Source organism: Strix uralensis, chromosome 4 (genome assembly GCF_047716275.1).
Source record: "Strix uralensis isolate ZFMK-TIS-50842 chromosome 4, bStrUra1, whole genome shotgun sequence".
Taxonomy (NCBI): Eukaryota; Metazoa; Chordata; class Aves; order Strigiformes; family Strigidae; genus Strix; species Strix uralensis.
In genome coordinates this window covers 127,702,385-127,727,887 of record NC_133975.1, presented here as the reverse complement: position 1 = coordinate 127,727,887, position 25,503 = coordinate 127,702,385, and the positions used below count along the sequence as shown (strand labels likewise).

The window sequence follows — 25,503 nt, the reverse complement described above, 5'->3', positions numbered from 1 at the left end:
GACAAGGAGGGCACCAGGGTAAATCCATGTCTGCTTCTGGCTGGGTTGTCATCAGCATCTCCCCCAGCTGAACCTGTGAGGCCAGGAATCAGAGGGAACACCAGTGACAGCCCAGCACTTGGGAATTATGGAGTCAAGTCCAGGACTGCTGAATAAATGGCATCAGATTCATAGGCCATGGAAAAAAACCCAGACTGCAGCCAACATACAGCTCTGTCTCAGGCTCAGCTTAGTGCCGGCAGCTAGTTCTGCCCAGTGCATCATCCCTGCCATCCGCATGGCACCTCATGGGTTACGTACTTTCTGCAAGGAATTACGGGCAGAGAACATCTTACATCTGCCAAAACCAAGGAAAAATCTAGTTGCCTTCAGAGAAGGCACAACCATTTTTTTTTTTTAAATTAATAATTGTGCTCTCAGTGAAATGTTCAGTCGTCAGAGCAGAGTAGGTCACAGCAACATTTGATCTATAGATGCTAAAGCTACTGGTGGACATCATGTTCTTTACGCCTCTTTTTGTCTGTATCAAGCAGATTATTGCACTTGCAGCCATTATTTTTTTAAGGATTCTGTGCTTTTAAATAAACCATTAAAATAATGATTCAGGCTCCAGCCTCACCTAGAGCCACCACAAATGGACAGATGTGCTGTGAGGACAGTGTGAACAGGGTCTGTGGTTGCCCAGAGCCACAACACTGTTTGGTGACATCCTGCTGCAGTGTCCCCTATCCCAGATGAGAGCCTCTCTGGGAGAGCAACAAAGCATTGCTGATTGGGACAATCTGCCCTCAGCTCCTTAGCAGCGTTTTCTGATCTATGTTCAGAACCAGGGTGTTTTCTGCACCCTGAAACATGAACAGCCAGGATCCACCACTTGATAACACCAAAAGTCTCCAGGTCCACATCTGAAGCTATCCTATGACAGCACAGAAACCCCAGATTGGGGCAATCCCCTTATTTTTCCCTGGGACCTTTCCCCTTCCTTACATCCCACCAGATCATCTCAGCATGTCTCAAGCAGAGACCATCACTTTCTAGTTATGATCATCACTTGATTATGTCAGCGTGACTACGGCCCCCCATCCTCCTTTGGTGGAAGGTCAATAACTGCAGCAGACGCTGGCTGGAGTAGCTTGTCCCTCAGTGGTTTTTGGCCCAAAAAGGCTTTTGAAGGAAGACGGAAATCAATTGACTGACCAGCTCCCACACTTGCTGGACAAAGGACTCAATGTTAGGGGTGTCTCCCTGTTGGGTGCTGATTACCAGCAAAATGGGTGGCAGCTGATGGGCTGCAACTGAATGGTGGAGCTGAGCCAGCTGAGGTGCAATTTATTCACTGAGTCTGGTGGATATACCCACCAATTTAACCCCGTATCTACATGGTTTTCACCCGCATTCAGCCAAGACCTCTGCAGTTTCTCCTCCTCTGTGATGTGCCCTGCACCACTCAGGGGAAGGAGGTAGAGAAATCGGGAGTGAAGTTGAGCCTGGGAAGAAGGGAGGGGTGGGGGGAACGTGTTTTACAATCTGCGTTTATTTCTCATTACCCTTCTCTGATTTGATTGGTAATAAATTAAACTAATTTCCACAAGTCGAGTCTGTTTTCCCCATGACGGTAATTGCTGAGTGATCTCTCCCTGTCCTTACCTCAACCCACGACCCTTTCATTATCTTTCCTCTCCCCTGTCCAGCTGAGGAGGAGGAGTGATAGAGCATCTTTGGTGGGCATCTGGCATCCAGCCAGGGTCAGTCCACCACAGTGCTGCTGAGTAAAGAAAGGGGTCTAGCCTGCCTTGAAGCTGCGGGAGTTTGGGTTATATACAGCCTCTCTTTTTCCCTTGAAAAGCATCTGTTAATAGAGAGGAGTGGAGCATCAGACAAAGAGACATCACAAGCACAATCCTTCCCATCAGTGGAACCGCTGCTTGCCAGGAGGATTTCTCACGCAGCCTCTGCCTGTGATGTGCTATTATATTTTATGCAAAGAAGGGAAAATGTCAAGTGTAGAATGGCTTGGCTATTTCCAGAGAATTCATACTATTATGGCTCTGAGATGACATGCAGTGGAGACTGCTGCCTGCTCCCAAGCAGCAATTCAGGAGCCAGCTCTTTGAGGAGGCATCTGAGCCAAAAAAACCTGATCCCAGACTAAGGCAGCAGCTCCTCATTTGGCTCATTTTGTCCATCAGGTCTCCCCAGATCTCACCTTGAAGTGCCAGTCCTTGATTGGGGCACACCTCGGGCTGTATGGACCCAGAGGGGATGGTGAAGGGCTCTAATCTCATGTGACGGTTCCCACGCTCTGGCATCCCAAATGCAATCTGCCACAGGGCAGCTCCCACTGAAAGCCTGGGGAGCCCTTTCAGCAAAAGGATCCTGACAGCAGCTTCCCGCTCGCTCACGCTGCCTGCACAGTGCCATTTCTTGGGTAGGTGCCTTTGATCGTCGAGCTGTCGTGCATGCAGCACCCTCCCTGGGTGGTGGCTCCCAGGGCTTTACTGCAACCCGAGCCACCTCCCAGGCTACTGAGTTTGTTCTTTATTGAACCTCTCATTTTTCTGCTGCATCTGCAGCAACATGAAGAACTAAAGCCTCATCTCCTGCATCCCAGATCACTCCTCAGAATCATACTGAATACTGAATCATCATCCCCCCTCAAAAGGAGCTTAATAAAGATCCACTAAACCATTTGCTTTGTGGTCCTTTATAAGATATTCCAAGTTTCAACTTCAGCATCCAATTTCTCAGGACACCAGCACCGCAAAAACTCCCTTCTCATCGAGAATACTATTTGAAAGGGCAGGATAATCCAACGTCACACACAGGTTTTCCTTGCAGCATTTGGAAAGAAAGTCCCTTTAATCTGAGATATGACACATCCTGATCAGGTACAGGAGGGGGAAAAAACAGATCAGAGAGGTTTTGCTTTCATGTGGCTACAAGATAAATCATCATCCAGGGCAATGGGTAGTAATTGTAACTCCTCTTTCAGTTTTACAGTACATCAGAGATCTGTGAAGGCTGAGATTGCTCAATAGCTACCGTGCCTTCCAGGCTCCAATTACCCTCTTCGCTGCTTTCAGTATCAAAGGCAAAAAATTGTTTTCTTCATGCTAAATGATCCACAGAGCGGGGCCAGATGGGCAAAGGGACTTGGAGAAATTATGATGGGCTCTGCAATGCCCAGGTCTCATCTATTTCTTTAGCTCCTTCCAGAGGAAACACAGTATGGAAGGTGTGGGATGGAAGGTGCTGCTTTCTGCACCTCGCTCTCTCTGCGATGAGCTGGTTATTAGCTTTAGGCAAAAAAAAAAAAAAAAAAATTAATCTGTGCTCAATTTGTTCATTGGACACTTCAATATATCAGAGAGGAAGAAGCAGACTGCAGAGAAAAACTTTTTTGTCTTTCGAGACTGCACTTTCACTTAGGAAAAACACCTGCCCCTGCAACAGCGACTGTCATCGGCAGATGGCCATGCGCATTTCAGCGGAGCCATTTGCCCTCTCAAAAAGGGAAAACCAAGGCTGATGAAATTAATTTTCTAGTGGATCACCCAGAAACCTTGTGGCATGTGAGCTTCAGCCTCTGGCATCCCAGCCAGGGCTCAGTCTGCCACACTCTGCTGCTCTCCGAGAAGCAGAGACATCCCTTTGCCAACTCTCCATCCTGAAATGGGTTTCCCTCTTCCCATGCAACGCAAGACCTGCCAGGATGTTCAGCCACGAAGCAAATCACTGTCAGGCACTTGTACTATCAAGGACGTGTCCTCCCCATCTATTAAATCAACATACAATGAATTTGGGCACAAGCTGGCTTGGCCCAAGCCAAGTGTTATCTCCACCACACACTTAGGTGGCCACGCAATAGCAGTCTGATACGTTGTGTTGGGCTTCAAGGACTCTGCCCTTGTGGCGCTCCTTGTAATTACATGGTCATGCAAATGTTTCCATCACTGCCTGAAATGCTGCAGGTCCAGCCAGCTCCATTACGATGTTTTTTGCTGGATTCAGACTTTAATTAATCAGTGGAATTGGCACTATTTCCAGTGCTTAGGTTCACTTGCAAAATCTAGGCTGTCTACTGCACAACTTCCCTTCTCCACTACACCAATTCTTGATTATGTATATACTTTTTTACTGTTGACTAGATCCAAGATTACATATATTGCTTCAAGTTTGTCTTACAAGCAGTGGCCATAGGTGTGTCACCTCACGAATGGTCAGGCAAGCAAGAGCCCTTCCCTCAACTTCACGGTTCTTCAGATCAAATGTTCAGCCCATAAGATAGCACTAGCATTTTATTTCCATAGTATCAGCTGAGATCCCTCTTCTGTAGAAAATTCCAAAACTGTGGTTTTTCCCAGGTGCAGCTCTGTGAGCTCGGGGTTTGCTATGGCAGTGGAGCTCACAAGCAATTCACTCTTAAGATTTTAGCTCCAGATTTCTGTCAGACTTGGATATCTGGAAGAGAGCCTCTGTGCAGAATCTCAGGCTCTAATAATGCTCGACCCATATGAATTTCCCAAACCACACATGCTTAAAGCTCTCTCTGGACCATGGCACATTTGCAGATTTCACCCTATGCTTTAAGTGGTCTGAGCCATCGCGTGCCTGTGGACGTTCTCCAGCACCACAAGCCACAGCGTGGCTCAGAGCACTTTGTTTTGTTATAAGGTAAATGTTAAATAATAAAATGTTTTTCTTGTTTCCTGTCTCCTCAAATCTGTACTCTGTCATGCAAAAACCCCATATATCTTCTGTCTTAATGCTTCCACAGCCTCATCTCCTTTCTATGTCCAAGTGTGATTATCTAAAAGTTTCAGGGCAATAGCATGTATTTTTAAGCCCAGTAGGCTGACTGCAAAACAAATATCCAATTAAATACTCATTTTTAACAGATGCTGTACAGCTTGCATGCAGCCAAATCCCTTTATTAGCCTTTTGTTTTTAATGCTATTAAACCACATTCTTCAGTTTCAATTTTAGAGGAATGTCTTCTCTAGCATGTGCTCACCAGCTCATCCACTGCTATTGAGCCTTTAACAATTCACTGCCCTCTCCCCTGCTTTGCTGGAAATAAGGATGAACTTGGGTTATTTCTGTTGGCTTTTTTTTTTTTCCAGAAGACAAATTTAATTATAAATTATAAAAGTCACCTTTGACTTAGAGCTAGACATGCAAAATCACCCCTGCACACTCCAGAGTTATTTTTTGTCAAACCACATGGAGAAGTTAAAAGCACAGCAACCTCTGTGCTGCTGAGAAGACTTGGTCTCCATGCATGAGCCAGCCTCCACCCATGCAGCATCAGGGCCACTGCCAGGCCCCCCACTTGAAGACCTCACTGATGCTTCACTGCCAATTTTATGAAGCTTACAGGGATGGTGAAGGTGACGCTCATGTGATGACCCCTCCCAGGGCATCGCCATAGATGGATCCAGCTTTCTGCTCTGCCCCACGAGCTCAGCCCAAAGGTCCCTGTGCCAAGATCAGGTAGTCGGTGCATCGCCCCTGCATTATGTGGGGAGCAGAGCTCTTTCATCAACATACAGAAATGTCTGACATGAAAGCATATGGATGTGTCATCCCTGTAATTTACTTTAAAAATTACTTTAAGCACCCTGGAGCTGTAAAGCAGCCATGTCCAGGAACTCATTTAGCACCTAAGTATATTACCCCCTGCGGAGGAGATTAAATGTCATCCCCTGGATCAAGTTTGACATTAAAAACAATTACTTTTGGCACTGCAGGTTAAAAAGTGCTTTTGTCCCGCACTGACACACAGCTGATAAAACTGAGCAGGGCATTTGGTGAGTTACGGGCACTGCAACCAGCCGGAGGCTTCACCTCCCCGTGCTCAGAGGCGCATGGACCCAGCTCTGGTGGGACAAGGTCCCGTGGGCACCTACTTAACATTTACTGAGCCTGGTATTAAATACCACAGTATTTCCCAGCACAGGCTGCTTTGTGTGATCTGTTGCACATGATGAGACAGGTGCTTCCCAATCAGACCACGATGCTTGGCAGCATCAGATATTAGAGGAGAAACCCATCAGCAAAGTTTCTCCTGCCTCTTCTGAAGAGTTTTGTCTTCCATAAAGACACAGGTGGCTACTCAAGCAGCAGTGAAGGCCATATGAGATCGGGGTGAGCAGACCCAACTGCTAACCTTGGCCCTGGGGTGGTGAGCGGAGGCAGAGCTGGCAGGGAGGGGACACCACAGCTGCGGGCAGGTCTCTGATGAAGGGGTGTGCAGCATCCCCCCCCTTCAGCCCCATGGCAGCGACCTCCTGTCTAACAGCCAGATCCTGTAAGCAATAGGAGTTTTGGAAACTCTTTCCATCACTTATAGCAAGAACAAAACACCCCGACAAACCTCCACCACTGTTTTTGATGCAATCCACCTACAGGCACCGTCCAGAGGAGCCGGAGACCTGTCACCCTCCTTCCATAAATAACTGTCACGTACCCAGCACTAATGCACAGCGCAACTTTTTCTCATTCCAGCCCTGATTCAGTGATGTGTTTTACTACCTCCCTCCCTTTCATTTTAAACCCAAGACCAGAGTATTTTTTATGTAGGTCTCCTTGGCCACACTTGTGCCTTGAATATAATATCGATCTTCTCTCTAGTTAGCTCTCCGTGCCCAACTGTGCTGAACCAGGGGCAGCTCCGATCTCCCCTGGGACGCAGGGACCGAGGTTGCTGGCGTGTTATTTACAAACAACAACCCCACCAGGTTGTCTCACAAACCACAACCCCACCAGGAAACCCCACAGCCCCTTGTGCCCGTGGGCAAGGGTGTGTCACCACAAACCGCTCCCGAATGTTTGCACAGCAGCGCAGCTCCCACCCGCAGTGGCCCTGCTTCTACTCTTGCAACAAAAATCCAATCTCTACGTATTTCAGTTGAATTTCAGTCTGTATCCAAGGGAGATTTAGCTGGACCAGAGTGTAATGCAAAACCAATCAGCCAGTGAATTGGAAGGATGTTATTTGCTATTTTTTAATATTAAATTGCAAAATGTAAATAATCTGAAAAAAAAAAAATCAGAAGACCTGAAATTGCTTAAATAAGCGCGCATAAGCGCAGGGTAACTTATGGCAAGAGAAAAACACAACTCCATGGGCACACAATTTCCAGAGACAAATCAGTAAGTTTTAAAGGGCATATTGAGCAACAAGAATGAACCTTGGGAAAACATCTAAAAATGAAAAAATAGCTGGCCAATCAATTATTTATAGTAAGTATTTTCAGCTTCCTGATATAAAGTATGATTAAACACAGTGATTTAAATATTTGACTGCAAAATCCCAGGTCAAATTACAGCCTGATGCTGGCAAATTATTTCATTATCTAGACTTTGCTTGTGTAATGCAGATGTTTTAATTGTACTGCAGAAATTCTTATTTCTGAATATTCTTTTATATGAATAAGGACACATTTTTGCAGGAATTTTCTCTTTTTTATCACATTACCATTTTGTCCTCCATTAAAGAAAAAAAAATATTAAAACTGAAGTGCAGTGAACCTCTGTTAACAGGCTTTTTCTCATCGCCCAGTTCCATTTCCTCTGCTACAGATGAAATGAATTCATTAGTGAAGAGCCTCAGTGACTGCAGTTTAGCCTTAGGGTCATTTTGTATGTAAGATTTGAAAAAATTCATCTTGCTTGAGCAAACTCCTGCTTGTCCGGGTGATGCACTCACCGCTGGAGATTTATTTCCGGCCAAACCCATGGGCTTCATGACAAGGATGCTGCAAGCAAGAGCTGGAAACATCTGTGCAATGGAGTTTGTCACACCAGGCTGGACCTGGCATCCTTCCCCAAGAGTCAGGTTTCACCCCTAAGCACTGAATTTGGAGCAAAATTTTCTTGCTTTCCCTCCAGTGCCTTCATTATCCATCATACTGAAATAAATAGTTCACCAGGAGCCCCTGGAAACCTCCAGGAAGGGTGGATAAGCCTCCACTCCTGAATGCTGGCCCCAACACAGAGGTTAACACTTCTCTTCTTGTACAATGTGCAGGGCCCAGGACCTTTCTGGGGACATTTTTGAAAAGGGACACTCAAGAGCTGCTGTTCAACTCCATCCACGTCCCTCCACAGACTCCTGTGCTGAAGCTGCATCAGCAGCTGGGCAATGCCATAGTTGCTTAGGTCTCTGGCAACCTTTTAGTGTCAGAATCATTTCAGCAAGGCATGGATTTGGCCAGAATGCACTTTGCCAACACAAGGTATGGACCTCACCATGAATATTTCTGCCTGGACATCAAGGCTTTGATGAATGTGGCCTTTCAGCCCCAGAACGAAATTGCAGGTGTCAGCTGAAGGCAGCACCTGGGTCCATGAACTCATAGAATCGTAGAGTCACAGAATGGTTTGAGTTGGAAGGGACCTTAAAGATCCTCTAGTCCAACCCCCCTTCCCCCGGCAGGGACATCTTCCACTAGCCCAGGTTCCTCAAAGCCCCGTCCAACCTGGCCTTGAACCCTTCGAGGGAGGGGGCAGCCAAACTCCTACCGAGACATGGAGCTGGTCTCACACTTTGTCTCTCCCAGGGCTGTCCCCACCAAGGACTAACCAGCCCAGGAACCATAACTCCCCCACCTCCCACACCCATGCTGCTGGCCCCCTCCCCTCCAGGCAGGAGCCCGGCTCGATGCTGCAGGGAAGCCTCATAGCTCCATATGTGAAGGCAGCGCTAAAGCGTTCTACAAGCAATGCAGGCAGGTATGGCTTAGCTGTCATGGCTAATCTGCCAAGAGGGTTTGTGTGCTCCTCTTACTGCACTGATGGTAAAAGCAGGGACACCACAACTGTAACTCAGCCTATTCCTACAAGGAGCCTGGGGAGACTTTCCCCACCGTCTGGATACTAAGAAGCCTTTTCCTGGACAGAAAGAGAGTGTAGCACGTTTCCACCACTCCAGGAAGATATTTTTAATGTTTACCACCCTACCTTTAGGTTCTGCTTTGGAGGCTTTGTCCCCAGAGCCCCGTCAAGAGCCAGGGCTGCAGTCACAGCCTCCCCTTCCCTCACCAGCACCTCCTCTTTGCCTCCAATTGCAAAGTTCAGTCAGTTCCTGTTTTGGAACCCTCTTGGGTCTCCCTCAGCAGATTCCTGTAAGCACTAAGCCTTGTGTTAGACATGGGGTAAATCTGCAGAAAATCAGACTGAGAAAAGACAGGAGTCAAACACACTTAAGAGTAAGTCAGAAAAAGAAACACTGTGCCTGGCAGGTGGAAAATTTGTGTTGTAAATACCATGTGGTTCTGTGTGTGTATATATATATAACCCACTGGATAAACTTCTATGTGTACATGTATCTTAGCATATATGCATGCCAATAATGCAGTGTGTTCATTCAGTCATGAATACAGTGGAGCACAGGGTGCCCAGCAGTTACCATTAAGAAGGGACTCACTGGTGAAAACATTTCCACTGGGAAATGCCACCATCATCGCTGCTGACTTCCCGCTGCTGGCTCAGACCCAAGCCCTTTTCTTGCAGGCAGGGGCTGTCCGGCTCCCGAGCCCTTGGGAGAACATCACCGTTGGGGAAAAGCTGGGGAAAATCACTGTGGGCATCGCTGCAAGCCTTGAGTAAGCTGAGAGTCAACATTCTTCTGCACTGCATTTTTGCCCATTAAGGTCCAACCTTAAAAGTGCTTACAGGTGAAGGATGAGACTTGCCCCAAAGTAAAGGAGATTTTCATGCCTGGCCCCAGGCCCTCAACCCAAGCGCAGACCCTGGTGGACTCAGGCACAGCAGCAATGACCACTCATGGGTGGCTTCACCACCAAAGCAAGCAGGGAATGCCTTTTGGTTTGTCCTTCCAAAATGATGAAAACAACCCCAAGCCGGGCTGTCAGTGCTGCTCTGCATGGACTGGTGCCTCCTGGCCGATCACCTGCTTGAAATTAAATTAGACTGAGCCTTGTGCCAGAGTGACCTCCTGCTTTGCTCAGCCCCAGGGAACCCACACAGGGCAGCAACCCCAATGGGTGTCCGGGACATCCAGCTAATCCCCTCTGTCAGGACACATATAACCTTTGCTTACGCAGGTTTTCTGCAGCCTCAGAATGGTTTCACACATCCTTTTCTTGTGGGGGTTTTAAAATGATCTCTCTCCTCTTCCCTGTTTTCTTAAACCCATGGCTTGTCTGGCAGAGTCAGGGACATTAGGAGGGGACTGGCTGATGGGCAGAGACTCACAGCAAGGCAGCGTGATCACAGAGAGTCATTTCCTTAAACCTGTGGAAAAAACCCACTGTCATTGTTTATCTTCTTTCAGCAGGTTTTGTTTTTCCACTGGAAAAAGTCAGCAATGCAGCAAACAGCTTCATGAATATACAGATTGTTTCTGGCAACTACCAATTAGCAAAGAATGTGTTCATGCAATCCCCAACTGGCTATTTCCCTGGAAATTTCTTGTTTGGAACAAGCCATTTTTCATTAGAGAAAACATGCACACTTGGAAAATAGTTCTTGCTGGCTCTTCTGATGAGAGGAAGCCTGGAGAGGGGCAGGCAGCCGCTGCCATGGGCCTGCTGTGTGCCCTCTGGGCTCACACCCCCGCACCAGGACCTCCACCTATGCACAACAGAGCAAAAGGACAAGTACCCAGCCCATGTATTTGCATGCAGGAACACAATGCCTGCAAGGACATCTGCAAACAGGACCGGGAAGGCAATTATAAACCCAGCCCATAGACCTTGTACTCACTCTCAAGTCTTTCTGAATCTTCTGCTTGGATTGCAGGTCCATCAAGGTGTGTGGTAATATCCACTGGCATCAAGGCTGCTCTTTTATGAAACATTTGCAGCATCTACAACTGAGACTCAAGGCTCACCGGTGCCCTGTACTGGGGTCTTCAAAGATTAGTGTACCAACGCTTGCTCTCAGGTCAAACCAGAAAGGACAAACATCCTGGTAAGCACGAAGACACCTGGCTATGTGTAAAAATAAATGGTGTAAACATGTCGGTGTTTGGGTTCATTACAGCTACTGGAAACCTAGCTGAGGGATTTTGGGGTGTTACTCATCACAGCCTATGGCCGACACCTACCTCCAGGTAAATCCTACCCAAAAAGTCCCAGGCTAAGGCTCCCCGCTGCTTGTATCACCCCGGCAAGCCCAGCCTGAGTCCTTGCACCGACCACGCAGCATGGAGAAAAAAATGCAACACTCGAGTCTTCCAGGCAATCACTTCACAGCTTTACCTGAGAGATGGCGAACGTCATGAACCACAGATCAAAGAGAAGAGGCGCTTAAAGTCAGATATGATGGACAGCTTTTTATTTTCCAATGTTTTAATTTAACAAAGTGCTACATTCCATAGTTACAGTATGAGGAGTTGTTCTTGTCTGAAATAGAAAACCACAAGAAAGCACGAGGACTGCTAACATCACTCTATGGAAGCAGTGCAGTCCAGAGAAACCTCACCTAGGGTGAACATCTGGCATAGGAGACACCTTAAAAAATCAGCAGCTGTATAGTGCAGGTGCATTTCATCAGGGCAAGAGCTGCACATCAGGCAGGCTGGTTCCTCCTGTCGGAAATGGGGCTGTAGATGCCAAAGCGGTTGTGTGATGTCTACAATAAATTCTGGCTTGTGCTATCAGGAAAACCCAAATCAGAGGCGAGTGACTTGTGCCCAGTTGAGAGGTTTTTATTGCTGCAGCAAAGTCGCTGTCGCAGCCGTGCCTTTGCATGGGGCCAAGGCTGTGTTAGCAGTGTCATGACCCACCTCTACATTCAGGGGCTTGCAGTTCACCCAGCACGGAGGATGAGGAGAGCCTTTCTTGGCTGTTTTTCTTGTACTGTCTCTTTCAAAAGCATCTGCTTGTTTGGCAACGCAGAGGTATAGATTAAGTCAGTAGAGCATTAAGGGACTGGAGGCTTCACCTCCCACCTGTAACTCTCCTCCGATCCTGCCTGCAAGCTGATAATTTCAAGCAAAGGAATCAAACTCCAGAAGTTGTATAGAGAACATTTTTAAGAGCCCAATCCAAAGTCTACTATACCAGCCTGGAATGAGAAGGGAAGGAGCTGAATGATGCTTGTGCTTTAAGGACCTGCAGAAATTCCACTGACATCAAGGGCACTGCAGAAAACCCTGTCTGTGCTCCAAAGGCTCCTACGAGCTTCACTGGGACCCAAGGCTGGTTTTGACTGTCCCTCTTGCCTCTACACCATGAAGAACTAAGCTGAAGACACAGGGAGCCTCCCGGCTCTGGGGCAGGTGCCTAGCCAAAACCAACTATTCAACAAACACCTCCACTTCAAATGGACATCGGTTGGGATTTCTCTGCACTGCCGAGTGGCTCAGAAAGTTGGCCAACAGTAGTCTTCTGCCAGCCAGCAGCTTCCAATCACAGGATGGTGATGTTTGGAACCAGAGACAGGCCTGGGAGTGAAGCTGGACCACAAAAAAATCTTTGGGCAGCTCTTCCATCGCACAAGGCTGGCTCCAACACAGACCAGAGCGCCAACACTGAACTGTGTATTCAGCTGGACCTTTCTTATGGCTACAACCCTCCTGCTTGCCCAGTTTGTCCTGCCATACTTGCCGTAGAACCACTCTGGTATTTGCAACCATTTGTCAGCCCCACTTGCAGCACTGCTGATTTCCAGCATCCCAGACACCCACTCCATGTCCTCACCGAGTGAAGCCAAGCTCTTGAGGACCCCAGGGCAACCAGACAATGCACTAAAACACCACCTTCATTATTCTGACTGGCAGCATTGCCTTTAATTCCTTAAGTTCATTATGTCAGGGAGGGAGAAGGGAGACAGTGAAACTGATTGCCACTATAGAAAGCCAGTGTTTCCCAAACTGAGGATTTATTAGCACAACAAAAGGCCACCACACCTCCGAACCAGCCTTCCCAATCCATCAAATTGACAATCCATCCATAAAGCTCATACGGAGCTTCCAGAGCTGGGGTACTTACACTGAGGCCAGCAGCCTCGCTCGGCCATCCCTCCTCCTCCTGACTGGCCCAGGAGCTCTGCGTTTTATCTGTTACTTAATGCAACTTGTGCCGTTACCACACACTGCGCAGGCACAGTACCATTAACTGGAAAGCAAGAGGAGACTGTCCTCCACAGTCTGTTATTGCACAAAACCCTGCTGATCTCCAGCTGCTTGGATCTTGCTGGTACATCTGCTCTGTTCTGCAGCATTCCCGGCAGCTCCTCTTTTCCACTGTTATTTCGGGTCTCTCTTTTAGGCCACAGTTGCATGCAAAGGGCTCAGCCAGCCCACGTACCATCCTTTCTGCTCCCAAGACAGACTCCCTCTCACAGAGAGGCCAATGCCCTTTGCCACTGCTTATTCTCCATGTGTCCCTGACTGGACCAGGTTAAAGCATTTCAAGAACATCTTGCAGCTGCCTGTGTAGTCTTGTTTCCAGCCTGCCTGGTGCTGCACCTAAAAGACAAGCCTTCCTGGAGATGATCTCCAGCAAACTGGAATGGAGGAGAAGTCATTCCACCTTGCAACCCCCATCACACCTTGCCAGGAACAAATCAGCAAAGAGCCCAAGGGACAACATTTCCTGAGTCCCAAAACTGCAAAACAGTCACCAACACTCAGCTGGACTGTTAACACCTCTCAGCCACCTCCAAGCTCCAAGAGACTTAGGAATGAGAAGGAAATAGGGAGCCATCAGTCTGGAAGGAAAACTTCTTAGCCTGGACTGATCACTTACCACGGAAGAAAAAGACTTTAATTTTGGGCAGGGGCACCTGGACTTAACAGTGGGCTGCCAGTCAGTGCCTGTTAAAGACGTGGGGCTGCTTTTAGCAAGGTAAAATTCTCCTGGTCAAAGTTTCAGGGATGAGAAGGGAGAGACGCAAGCACTGTGGAGCCCTGGCTGGAAAAGCCTGTCCTAGAGACTCCCCAACATGTTGATGGACTAGGTTTTACTGTGTCTCCCCCAACCTGCTTCCCACACACTCAGCGGGGTGAATGCGTGAGGGATCACACACAGCTCTTCGACTGGAAGACTAGCATTACTAGCAGCATCTTGAAACCAGGTTGTTCTGCCTGTCCTTATCCAGGTGACTCAGTAGATGTGTGGGTAAGGCCTACAGGAAAGCACCTGTGCTCTGAAGAGCACTGCTTGTTTGTGGCAGAACATCATGTCTCATGACTTAATGTCCAGAGGAGGCCCTGACCCTCTCAAGAGAGAACTGAGCTTCAGCAGGGTCTTCTAAATGTCCTATCTTGCAAACCCACTCACCCACAAGACATTTGCTTACCATCATCAACATCTACCCTTCACAATCTGACAGGCCTTTTCACCTTTACAAGGAATGAAATCCTGCATCTGCCCGTCCTCAAACTCTCCCCACTTCCACTTCTTTGAAGACTCAGTGGGATTTAATCTCACTAGATGTACAGTCTGGCCTTATTTGTCTCATCAGGTCTCCTCTGGCAACAGTCGCTGTTCCTTGTATGAAGGATGATTCCCCACAGAACAGTGATTCCCACCTCAGAAACATGGATGTTTTGCATATATGTCAGATTGAAGTAATTTCACAACCAGAAGCAGAGATAAAGTGATGCAGCCCTTTTTCTAGCTATTTTGACAGCATTTCTGTGCAAAGCAACATTAGTTTTCCCTGCTTGGTTCCCATAACATCCCAGACACTGGCTGTCTCCTGTGCAACCCGGTGCTAGCAGCCCAGGCAGCATGGCAGGTTGCCCTCACCCCACCCCACCCATGGGTTTCACCTCCACAACCCTCTGCAGCCATCTGTCCTACAGCTTCACCTTTTCCCCCATAGCCAAGGGTTCCCAGTGTGACCACTTCACCTCCCCACAGCAGACATCTCTCCAGCTGTGGCTGCTGCTGCTTTCCAACTATTAGCCACGAATCCCTCAACACTGACAGTTACCCGCTCCGCAACCTCTGGTGCCTTCCTGCATTCGGTGGTCTGGAGACAAGACCCATCCAGATCCCCCAAAGGTGCTGCCATTCACGCAGCTTTCAGGGCCTGAAAATGCAATTTCCAGTGGGTAAAGGAGACAGATGCTCCGCTTTCATCTCTATGTGAATGCAGCCTCGTGAAAGAGATGAACTAATAACTAATGACCTTCAAACAGGAGTCAGAAGCTGAAGAAACCCCTGACCTGCCTCTTCTCTTACCTACTTGCACACTGAACAAAAGCTAAGAGATCCATGCAAAACTATCCATCAGTAGGTGAGCGCTGGTATTTATTGTGCTGTAACAGACAGTGCTGGTCAAAAATGGACTAGGATTTTTGTTGTGAATCAAGTGTTGAGGCCATTCCTTTGTGTCTCCAAGAAGCAAGGAGTAGAGCTGAAGAAAGAAGGGGTCAGAGTCAGGGAACCAATGCAGAAATGTGCTTCAAACTGTATCAACAACACTGTATGTGGGCACTTCTCAGGTGGCAAGGGATACAGTTCAAGTGTATAACTCATTAATTAAGCACAGCAGCTAATCTTAGCACTAATGAACTCTAGCTCAGGTAATGTAACATTTAAAATTAATTGGACAGAAGTCATTCACAGTAAAGATTTCCATTCCCGGGTTAGGTGAGAGCTGTTGTTATGATTAGATTACTGCCAGACAGGACCAAAACAGTACACCAGGGTAATAGGAAAATAATCATCCATATGGATCAGCTCCAGCTGTAACAAGACGCACTGTGGATCTGAATGAGGCGCCGGGTGCGAATGTGAAATCTCACTACTGTATCAAAACAAACATCACTGCGCGGTACACGTAGAGCATAGCATGCCGTTTCGCCGGGGTGGTACCGACCACTGCTTGGTGGCTCGGGGCGGCGGAGAGCAGCGATGCAGCAGAAAGTCGCTTGTTCTTTTTCTCCCCCTCCCTCTTTTTAAAAGTCACAGGCTATCACAAGGGCACTGCAGTTCGATTCAAAATTCATCTTCAGAGCTGTCAGCTAAGAGCATGACTCGGTCTTGCATGCTGTTAAATTCCCTCTGCTAGGGGAAGAAAAGAAACATGAAAGAGCTCCACATGCAAAAAGGAAACAAAGAGCATCTGGATCCCCCTGTACTCTAACCAAGAGTTCCCAGGCACTTCAACCCAGACAAACCATAACCATAACCACGCTGCACTCGCTTTACGCCAAAATGGTTAACGGGAGAGCGGGTGGGACTGCGGTTTTCCTCTGCAGTTGTCATACCTTTCTTTTATGTCTCTTTGAGCCATTTCTCCTTCGGCGATTCATAATCTTGATGCTGTAGAGTGCTCCTAGGATAAAGAGGGCTCCGGCTATTCCGACTCCTACAGGAACCAGCATCCCCGACATGTATCCTGCCTACGCGGAAAAGAGAGAAGCAGAGTAGCGCTCACAAGACCATCCTTTCAGAGTCATTTTTCACCAGTCTAGGACTGCAATATATCCCTATGCTGCTTTAAAGTTTATTGTATTTGAGCCCCTATCACACGCCTGCACAGGATGAGCCCTGCTTCCAGGATTGCTAAACAAGCCTCCAACCAGCCCCACTCCAGGACCGAGCTGGTAACCACCACGGTTCACTCACCATCACCTTTTGCTAACAGACACTTCCTTGTGATAGCTGAGACACTGAAGCGTTTGCCTGCCTTCAGGAAACAATTCTGGTGCAGAGTTGCAAGTGCTGGGGTGAAGCGTCTGTTAATACGAGTGCACGTATGAAAGAAAACCTCGACCGTCAAGGGCAGGCAATCTCGAGCCACAACAAAGACCTGTGTGACCACCCAAACAGCTTCACTACATGCTGTGTAAAGCAGGCTGAGTGCTGCTCCGAGCTCCCCAGATACCACCAGCATAAATCAAGCACAGGTGTATGTCTGGCCATGTTCAACAGAGCTCAATCTGGAGAGCCGAGAGCTGCTGTTACGCTTCTCGGCACAAATCCGGACTAGCAGCGTGGCAGCAACCAGTGCCTCAGCACCCCACTGCCCTCAGCCCTCCGCACCGCAGCCCTTGGGGCAGCAGGAGCAGGCAGAGAGGATGGTGCAGGCAGAAGAGCCAGTGTGTAAGAGCGACAAGGTGAGATGGCAAGGCACCAGCCGGGGAGCAGACAGAACGGGCAAGGAGCTGTTCTCAGAGAAAGGCTGCGCCGTGGAGCAGGGACACTGACCTCCATTGTGGGAGGTGGATGGGAAAGGGACTCAGCATCCTCCTGGCCAGCTCTGATTGCTGGTGTCTTACCATGGCCAAACTGCTAAATATACCTCCAGTAAAGAGTATTACACAGCTCCCATGCTTCCCAGAGACACATTGGCATGGGAAAGCAAGCGTCCCAGGACACTAATCTCAGCATGAGGCCAGCAGAAGCTGCTTCCAACACCCACAGCTGGGTCTCTGAAGGAGCTGAAGCACAAATCCAGGCTCTGCTGTGCTCACTTTTTGCAGGAAGCAGCAGCAGTTTGCCCTCTCCCGGCCCAGCGCAGCCTCCTCGGGTTCATACTCAAAATCTTTGAACCAAACGCTTTTGCTTTGCATGGGAAGGGGCCACCTGCATGAGCAGGACGATGACGTAGAGGGAAGGCACACACACCTTCACCTGACGTTACGGGAAGCACAGCAAATGTAAAACAGCTCTAATTCAGTTGCTGCGATCCGTATGTTTGCATTGCCCATTAAAAAAAAAAAAAATAGGTAGCACGACTAATTTAAAATGACACGGTTAAACATTTAAAATCCTTTGGAAAATATTCCCAAGTGCTTGTTATTTTACATTTTATTGTTTTAAATGAAAAATAACCCAAGTTTTAAAGTGCCAGATTGCGTCAGCATCCTCACCTAATTCAGGCTGGGGGGCTTAATGGAGTAAGGGAGGCAGGTACCTCCTGGCTCCCTCCCTCATTAGCAGTGACTTTGTTCTCACTGCAGCAACAGAGTCCTCTGCTGTGGTACTACAGCTTCACCCTTCGCCATCTACACCCCCCAAAATAGACTTTACACCTGCCAAGGGACACATGCACAATTCAGAGGACTATCAGACAGCTCTCAGTCCATTGCTTGCAACTACTCATCTTCATCTGCATTCCCAAACTGCAACACAGCTTAACAACACATGCTTACACCGTAATTTCTTTTCTTCCATAATCCACTGACTGGGAGGGGGAGAAAAAAAGCTATTCAGAACACACTGCCCTGGCTTTGTACACTTACCTGAACAATGAAAATAACTGCTTTCATCTAGGGCAGATACAATGCTAACAAGGACTGGTTTGCACTCCTAAACCCCTCCAGATTCTGTTCAGGGCTTTAAATAGTAATATCTTTGTGCCTGGATCCCAAGGCTTGAGGGATCTTCAGCTGCATTGTGCAGGTTCCCTGAACGCCCTCCCAGAACACCCAGCCTCGCTCAGCACACGCGCTTGGAGGGCGGCTGCGTGCCTGCACCCCAGTTCCCGAAAAAGGAGGTTGGTGAGAACACAGCTAAAAGACTGTATCTCTGCAAGGCAATTAAAGTGCCTTAACAGGGTGACCTAATTAGTGCAGCATGAGTTTTTCTATTTCTGGAACTTTGCTGCTGGCACAGGCGGTGAGGGGAGTCTGGAAATGGCTTTTTAGCTGCTGCCCAGTTGAGCTTCCATATCAGAAATCACTAGTTTTAATAAGATGAACTCCCTAGCCTGTCCATGAGCCTTTATCATGTCTGGCCAGCTCATGCCTTTTTATACGCTTCCCCCAATAGCCAGAACAACGATTTCTACCCCAAAAGCCTGCAATGTGAAGCAGATCCAGGACCTGTTCTCATAGCCCTTCTGTGTCATGCAGCCCAACTCATGAGGGCTTCTCCACTTGCGTGATAGAAAACCCCATTTCCCAGGCAGCTCTGAAGCCACGTTTTTGACCCCTGCCCATGGGAATGATGCAGCTTCTTACAGATCCTAGGGATGCTTTTAATGCACCCAATCCATGACCACAACCTTCCTGGTTCTGTTGGACTTTGAGATAACAGCAACAGAGGACTTCAGAGGAACCTCATGTCCATTATTTGGCATATCAAATGCAACGTTTGAACAGTGTTTGCAGGAGACCAACAAATCTGTCACTGACCCATGCTCCTGGTCCCACGCTCCCCACACCCTTCCCTCTCCCAGCTGGGCAGCCCTGATGGACACAGGAGGACACATCTCTCAGGGACGGGGCCATCATGTGTCAGAATCCTCTTCTGGATGGAGGGGTTGTAAAATAGAGAGGACAGGGCTCTGCCAACAACAAATGAGAGGGGCACAAATGACTGGTGCTGATAAACTCAACAAGGAAGAGGAGGAAATGGGGTGAGCAGGTTTATTTGTAAGTGATTTGCTACACCAGCATTTGGTTAGGGAAGAGGTTTTTCTTGGGCTTTTCTAAGGGAAAATGTGAGCAAGGTGAAAGATCTGCCTCCACACATCTGTTGTTCCCCAAAGGAGGGAGATGGCTTAGGGCCGAGTCTCTCTTTTAAGTGGACACTAGCAGATCCTCAGTTATACCAATGCTTGTGCTGGGCACTGCCATGCAGTCCAACGTCTACCTTGCAAGAGGTTCAGACTCTACAGAGCAACTCTACTGGAGAGTGGAACATGCACCCCGCCGCCCAGCAATGGGGAGGGACAGAGGTAGCTAACAAGGTCCCAAGAGGAAAGAAGTGAAAACTACGGCTTCAGTGGGAAGATACCTGATGCCCCCGAGCTTGTATTGTGCTGACTGGGGCAGGTAGGGCATGAGCAGGTGACCCATGCATGCTACATTCACTCCAGCACTCAACCAGGCTTGGTGTCTGCTTTTTACCTTTGTCGGGAAAACCATTCTCTGTCCTTTCAGCATTCGCTCTGGCTGAATCCCAGGCCAAGGTGCTCTGCTATGAGCATAGATCGTACTAGGCATGCCTCCTTCCTATTGTAGGCAGAAAAGCAACTCAACAAGGGCTGGGCAGGAACCCACCTTAAACCCTTCCACTCCCCAGTCCTGGAAAACAGATACCCAGATCCTGTCTCTCTGTTCTGACTTGATGGTAAGGTGCTGCTGAAATTTGGTGGGGAGCACGTGGCAAGGCTGCACTCACTGGGTGACAATCTGCTTAAGCTTAGAGATGTATTTTCAGGGGCTGGAGTTTCCTAGTGAATTATTCCTTGTGGTGGTTTTTTTGCCTATTGACTCTGATCTTGTTCAAGAATTTCCAAGCCCTGTTGAGTCACAAAATGTTCTTGTCTTAAAACACTACTGTCACCTCATTTCTAGCTTCATGGCTTTGCTGTAATCAACACATTTGGAAGGCTTCATAACCGTTTCAAAATGTTAATATTTGCTCTAGGGCAGCAAAGCCTAAAAAGCCATCACTGCTTGTGGCTGGCACAACTCTTGATTCCATGTACCACCACCCTGTAACGCCAGGGAGAAAAGATCAGGGTCTGTTATCTTTTCAGTTTTCCTGTGTTTGCTCTTTTTCCTTCCAGGAATTTGCAGATCTTCTTGCACATGGAGGCAGGAAAAGTCTTGTCCAGAGGTGGTGGTACAGCATGCAGCCTCTCACCAGAGAGGATCACCAGATCCTCTTGATTTGGATCCAGAAGCAAGCTTAGGACTTAGAGAAAAGGGGTGGAAGTAAGTTAGAGGGCAATAAAAAAAAGAATTCGGGTAGTCTGAAGACAAGGTCATTTTCTAGTGCAGAGAAGTCTATCAAATACCCCTGTCCCTCCTCCTGCCCTTAGTTACTACTCATCAGGGATGTACTGTGGATTTATACCTCTATATACAACAGCAGCATCTGGTTAATTTGCCTCCCAGAGAAAATTTTAAGCCCTTTCTTAATTGTCTTTATAGAGATAAAGAACTGCACTGACAAGAGTTTATTTATTCCTGCAAGTAAAAATGTTTTGGCTTTTAAAGTAATTGAAACAGTGAGCCTCCTACCTTATCTTTCAGCTTCTCCATCCAGCTTCTCACTGAAAAATAAGACAAAAAAGCTGTAATCATGTTACTTATGTTATATTAATTAGTAAGGAAATGATAATGATAGTATTAAAATAGACACTAATTAACTTGACAAGCTGATAACACTTTTCATTAGATTTCCTCTTCTCATTCATGAAAAAGAACAAATGCGGCAAATCAACATAAGAAACTCTTCAAGTCAGTTGGCAGGCAAGAAGCTCGCTTTTGCCCGTGCAATGCACATCTTCAGAGTGATTAAAAAAGGAAGATGAAATCCAGTATTTCAGGTAGTGGGTTTTTAACCAGCACTTCTCATACACGCACTGGGATGTCTGACAAGGAGAACACCTTACAGTGTGGCTATCCCCTTCCACTGGCCTCCTCCACATAGATATTCTTCCCTCTAGTTGGCATAGCCTGTAATAACGACTAAAAAAGTATTATCCTCTGTCTTTTATTTCCCTGTTTTTCTGGAAGCAGCCACTGCCTGCTCTGGGAAGTCACCAGAGAACTGGGATAGCACTGGAGGTGCTAAGTTACTAAACCAAGTAAATTCATACTACCATCACAGAGACTTTCACTTCCTAGTGGTTAATGTAAGTCCCATGAAATATGATAGCTAAGAATTAAAAGTCTTTAATGGCATGTACTTTGGGATGAAATACTCAGCAAATCTCAAAGAACTGCAAGCGCTCAGAAGCAGGTGCACGACTCATTAACTCCACAGTCTGCTGGATCTGGCTGCACTGCACTGAAGACAAAATGCTCAGCCTTAGAGAGATCCACTAATATTTTAACGAATTCCTGCTCAAAGTTAAGAGGCAAGTAAACAGTTAAATGTTAGGGTTTTTTTCAGTGTTCAGCAACTGTGTTTTAAGTCCTGGTCAAGGATCCCCATTTTTCCAGGAGAACAGCGCTACAGGGACAAGGGGACTCTTGGATGCACTGATGTCCTTCTGAGAGATGTTTCTCCCAGGATGCACTAAGTCCTAAATGTAACACGTCTGTGGAGTGAGACCTTATTTCCAAGCCTGCTTTCTTATAGAAGCTCCCTTCAAAGCTTGCATTAGCAGTATTAGAGTCTGCACATGCACACTGAATGGTTGGACTACGTGATCTTCAAGGTCTTTTCCAACCTAGATGACTCTGTGATAAACCACTCGGGGTAACCATCCTTTTGAAATGAGAACCTTACTGTGAGTGGGGAGGGTGCAGCACTAGGGCTGTCAGTAAATGGCGTTTTTATGTCTCAGATACAATACGGAGAAGCACAGCAGCTAGGAAGTAACAAAATACAGCCCAGATATCAGCATCACTGAATTAAACCACCCCATTTTAGCAAGTTCAAAGTGATCTGAATACTCCCTTTTTAACTATTAGCAACATAACACTTCCCAAACAGAAGGATTCCAAATTACCTAGAGGTGAAAAAGTGTGAAACAGGCACAGGCACACAAACTCACTTATCTCTGACAGGTAGCTAAGAAAAAAAAAAAGAGTTATCCAGGAGACAGACACCCACAACACTAGAAGAGGACAAGAGGTCTACTTTTATCAACTCTTCCCACCATAGTCCTGACCTGCATGGACTAAGCCACAGTTAAATCAATTTATGAAGGTGCCATCATCATCATCCTCTGCCAGTCCAAGCCTGCATGCCTTGAATGTTACTCGTGGTGGAATAACAGAGAGGAAGGAAACACACGGTTCCCCTGGGCTAGGTTTATCAGCTGGGTTTCTAGGTGCAACACTAAAAGAAACACTAACTGTAAATTCACTCAGACTTTCAAGGAGAGCCCCTACACTGCTGACAGGCATGGGAGAGACCAAATGCTGAGAAAATTCTACTTAAAAACACAAATATTGCAAACCAAAGGAATTCATTCCCAAATTCTTGCCAAAGACCCTTCTCATGACTCTCATGTTTAATGATGCTACCATTGTTTTACTCCAGGCTGCCAGGAGGATTGGTGACAGTGACTCACAGTCACACAGTAAGAGCCACAGCTTCAAAACCACAGTGCACATTTTGAAGCTTTGAACTGAAGCCCTCCGTGCACATCCAGACAGCTACACGTGTACACACGGTGCGTGCACGTAGCTGGATAAAGCTGCTATGATGCTCAGTTGGCCCTAACTCAAGCTAAGCACAAAGCCTATTTTTACATGTCTTTCACAATAATTGTATGGGATCAGTGATCTCGTCAATAGTCGACCCACTTTCTTGCAGCTGAACAACAGTGCCTCTAAAGCAGCAATTAATTCCGGAGTATTTCTGACAAGTCAGAGGCAGAGGCTGATCAAATAATATTCTACTACCTATTTTCAATGAACACAAATTCTGGCTTCGTTCCCCTCTGCTCCACAAAACAACAGCAGCATGTCCGTTGGGACCCATGGACTCTGCAGTACAAATCTTTGTTTGTTATTGATATAATTGCTTATTATTAAAACCAACCTTGTTTTCAGCCATGTAGAGCACATGTCAGATACCTCTGTGAATCAACTGAAGCCACAGGAAAAACAACACAATGTGGTTTCTCCCAGACTGGGAGATGTTCTAACGCAGTCGCAAGCTGCCTGGCTGGGTGACAGCCTCTGACCTGTGCTAGAGGAAAATAGTGGCCCCAAATTCAGAAGGTAAAGGCATCAGGAGGTCAAAAACCTGGCTGGCCCCTCAACATCCTGGAAGGACTGCACTGGTGTGCAGCAGCAGCGGGTCCAGCTCTCCTGGGCAGGAGCGGAGAACGCGGAGCAGCCACAGCCACAGTCCTGGGCCCCCCGGCTCCGCAGCTGCTCAGGCTGGGGCCGTGACAAGTCAAAGAGCACTGGATTACCATGAATTACAAACGCTTTTAAAGTCACTAAGGCACAAAACTGTTTTAACACCTTTGAGGAAATGACAAGCCACTGTGTCATTAAAACCGAGCGCTTACTGCTCCAATTATTTACCCATATGTGGACACTACGGGCTATGGGTAGGAGATAAAGCACTTCTTCAAGTTAGAATTGATATCTGTGCTAAATGGCTACCATCAATTAATTAGAAACTTCAGACTCTAATTATGCATCATTATCCATAATTAATATTCTGAGCTTGGTCTTGGAAGAGGAACATTGTGGATGGCACCTTCTCATAAAAATGCAATGCTCTGTGAGAACACTAGGTGACTTGCCAATGAGGCCAGCAAATAATTAGTAACAAATACTTTAGTCCATGTATTTTTCATCATCCCCTTTTTTTCCTTCCCTGATCACTGAATGTCCTGAACAAATGACAACAGTCTGTGTGTGAGATTACTAACAAGTGTTCTGCCGTGCTGGCTCGTCTTCCATGGCATTTTAAGGATGGTGACTAGTCCAAACTCTCTGCCTCGGCTTAATTTTGATCCTTTGGTTTCATGGGGAGCTAAATTACATGAGTGTGGAGCACTTCTGAAAATTACATACATAATCTGACATTTCCTCAGTGATTTACATAATGTCTGCATCTCTTCAAATTAATTTTAAATAACCTATAGCTTAAGATTAAGCAGGTCAGGAGCACAGAGGAGGAGCATGGTTGTCTGGCAAGCCCAGGATGAATTCAGACAGTTACAGATGCACTGTACTATTTTTAGTCATTTTTACCCAGCTTTCCCCTTCAAAATGTGCAGCCAGCTATTAAGAAGCCACGGTGCCAACTAAAGAAGTCAGGCTAATTTGCAGAGGTAAGCAGCAGCCTGTGGTGCCTGCGTGGCCCCTCCTTGGAGGAATCTGGTCCAAAGGGACAGTCAAAAAGCCCCATGAGCAAAACCCTTCTGAAAGTTCAGGTTTTGACAGATGCAGGCTGAAGGCTCAGGGCAATAGGTGACATTTGAGGGTCTGGGGTATATGGCACTGGATGGCCCAACATCTTCTTTCACCATCAAACACTTCAATGCTATAAATGCAAACTAATCCTCGTGGGAGACAGCTCTCATGTTCCCACCCCTCTCCTTTCCACTGTGTCCTACACCTTTGCATTCCCTACAAGAATAGATTCAGCCAGCTTACCCAAGCTGCTCATCTGGTGTTTGCAGAGCTCCTTTTTGGATCCTTTTTTGATGATCAGATATAATTTACAAGGGAGAACTGAAGTGGAAGAAGTTTGGAAGCTGCCTTCAAGTTCATCTGGAAAGATCCTCTGACAATGAAGCATGATTTACATCAGGGGAAAATCCCGTATTTGTCACTTCTGACCAAAGGAAATGAAATTAAGGTAGCAGGACAGACCATATTCACTGCCGGTCTAAACCACAGTTTGATGCTTTCCTCCTAGGGAAGAGTCTGACCTCTTGGTGCTCTGCTCAGGATCTTGCTTGCACCCTCTCAGCCTATGGCCCTGGAAAGTCTCACTACAAACAACTCACCTGAAAGGAGAGGGGATGTTAACTGAGGGCAAAGATATGGAAAAAGCACAGAAAATATTTACTATACAGTAACTCCCACAGCTACTGTGCAACCCACCCACAGAAAAAAGGCAGTCCACATGTACCATTATTAGAATCATAGAATATAGAATATCTCGAGTTGGAAGGGGCCCATAAGGATCA

General features: G+C 47.1%; 1 protein-coding gene across 5 annotated transcripts in view; it reads right to left on the bottom strand.

The window, feature by feature from the left end:
• Nucleotides 1-11,282: 11,282 nt before the first annotated feature.
• ARMH4 (armadillo like helical domain containing 4) overlaps nt 11,283-25,503 on the bottom strand; it is a 71,464-nt gene continuing 57,243 nt past the window's right edge. For 3 of the 5 annotated variants that reach the window (XM_074869096.1, XM_074869093.1, XM_074869098.1), the window contains exons 6-9: nt 20,909-20,940; nt 19,787-19,891; nt 16,196-16,330; nt 11,283-15,992 (exon numbers count right to left, since the gene is read on the bottom strand). In XM_074869096.1, the coding sequence (XP_074725197.1) occupies nt 15,924-15,992; nt 16,196-16,330; nt 19,787-19,891; nt 20,909-20,940 (341 nt within the window). In that variant the 3' untranslated portion in view covers nt 11,283-15,923. The remainder of the gene's footprint in view (nt 15,993-16,195; nt 16,331-19,786; nt 19,892-20,908; nt 20,941-25,503) is intronic. The other 2 variants (XM_074869094.1, XM_074869095.1) reach the window with 2 other exon arrangements.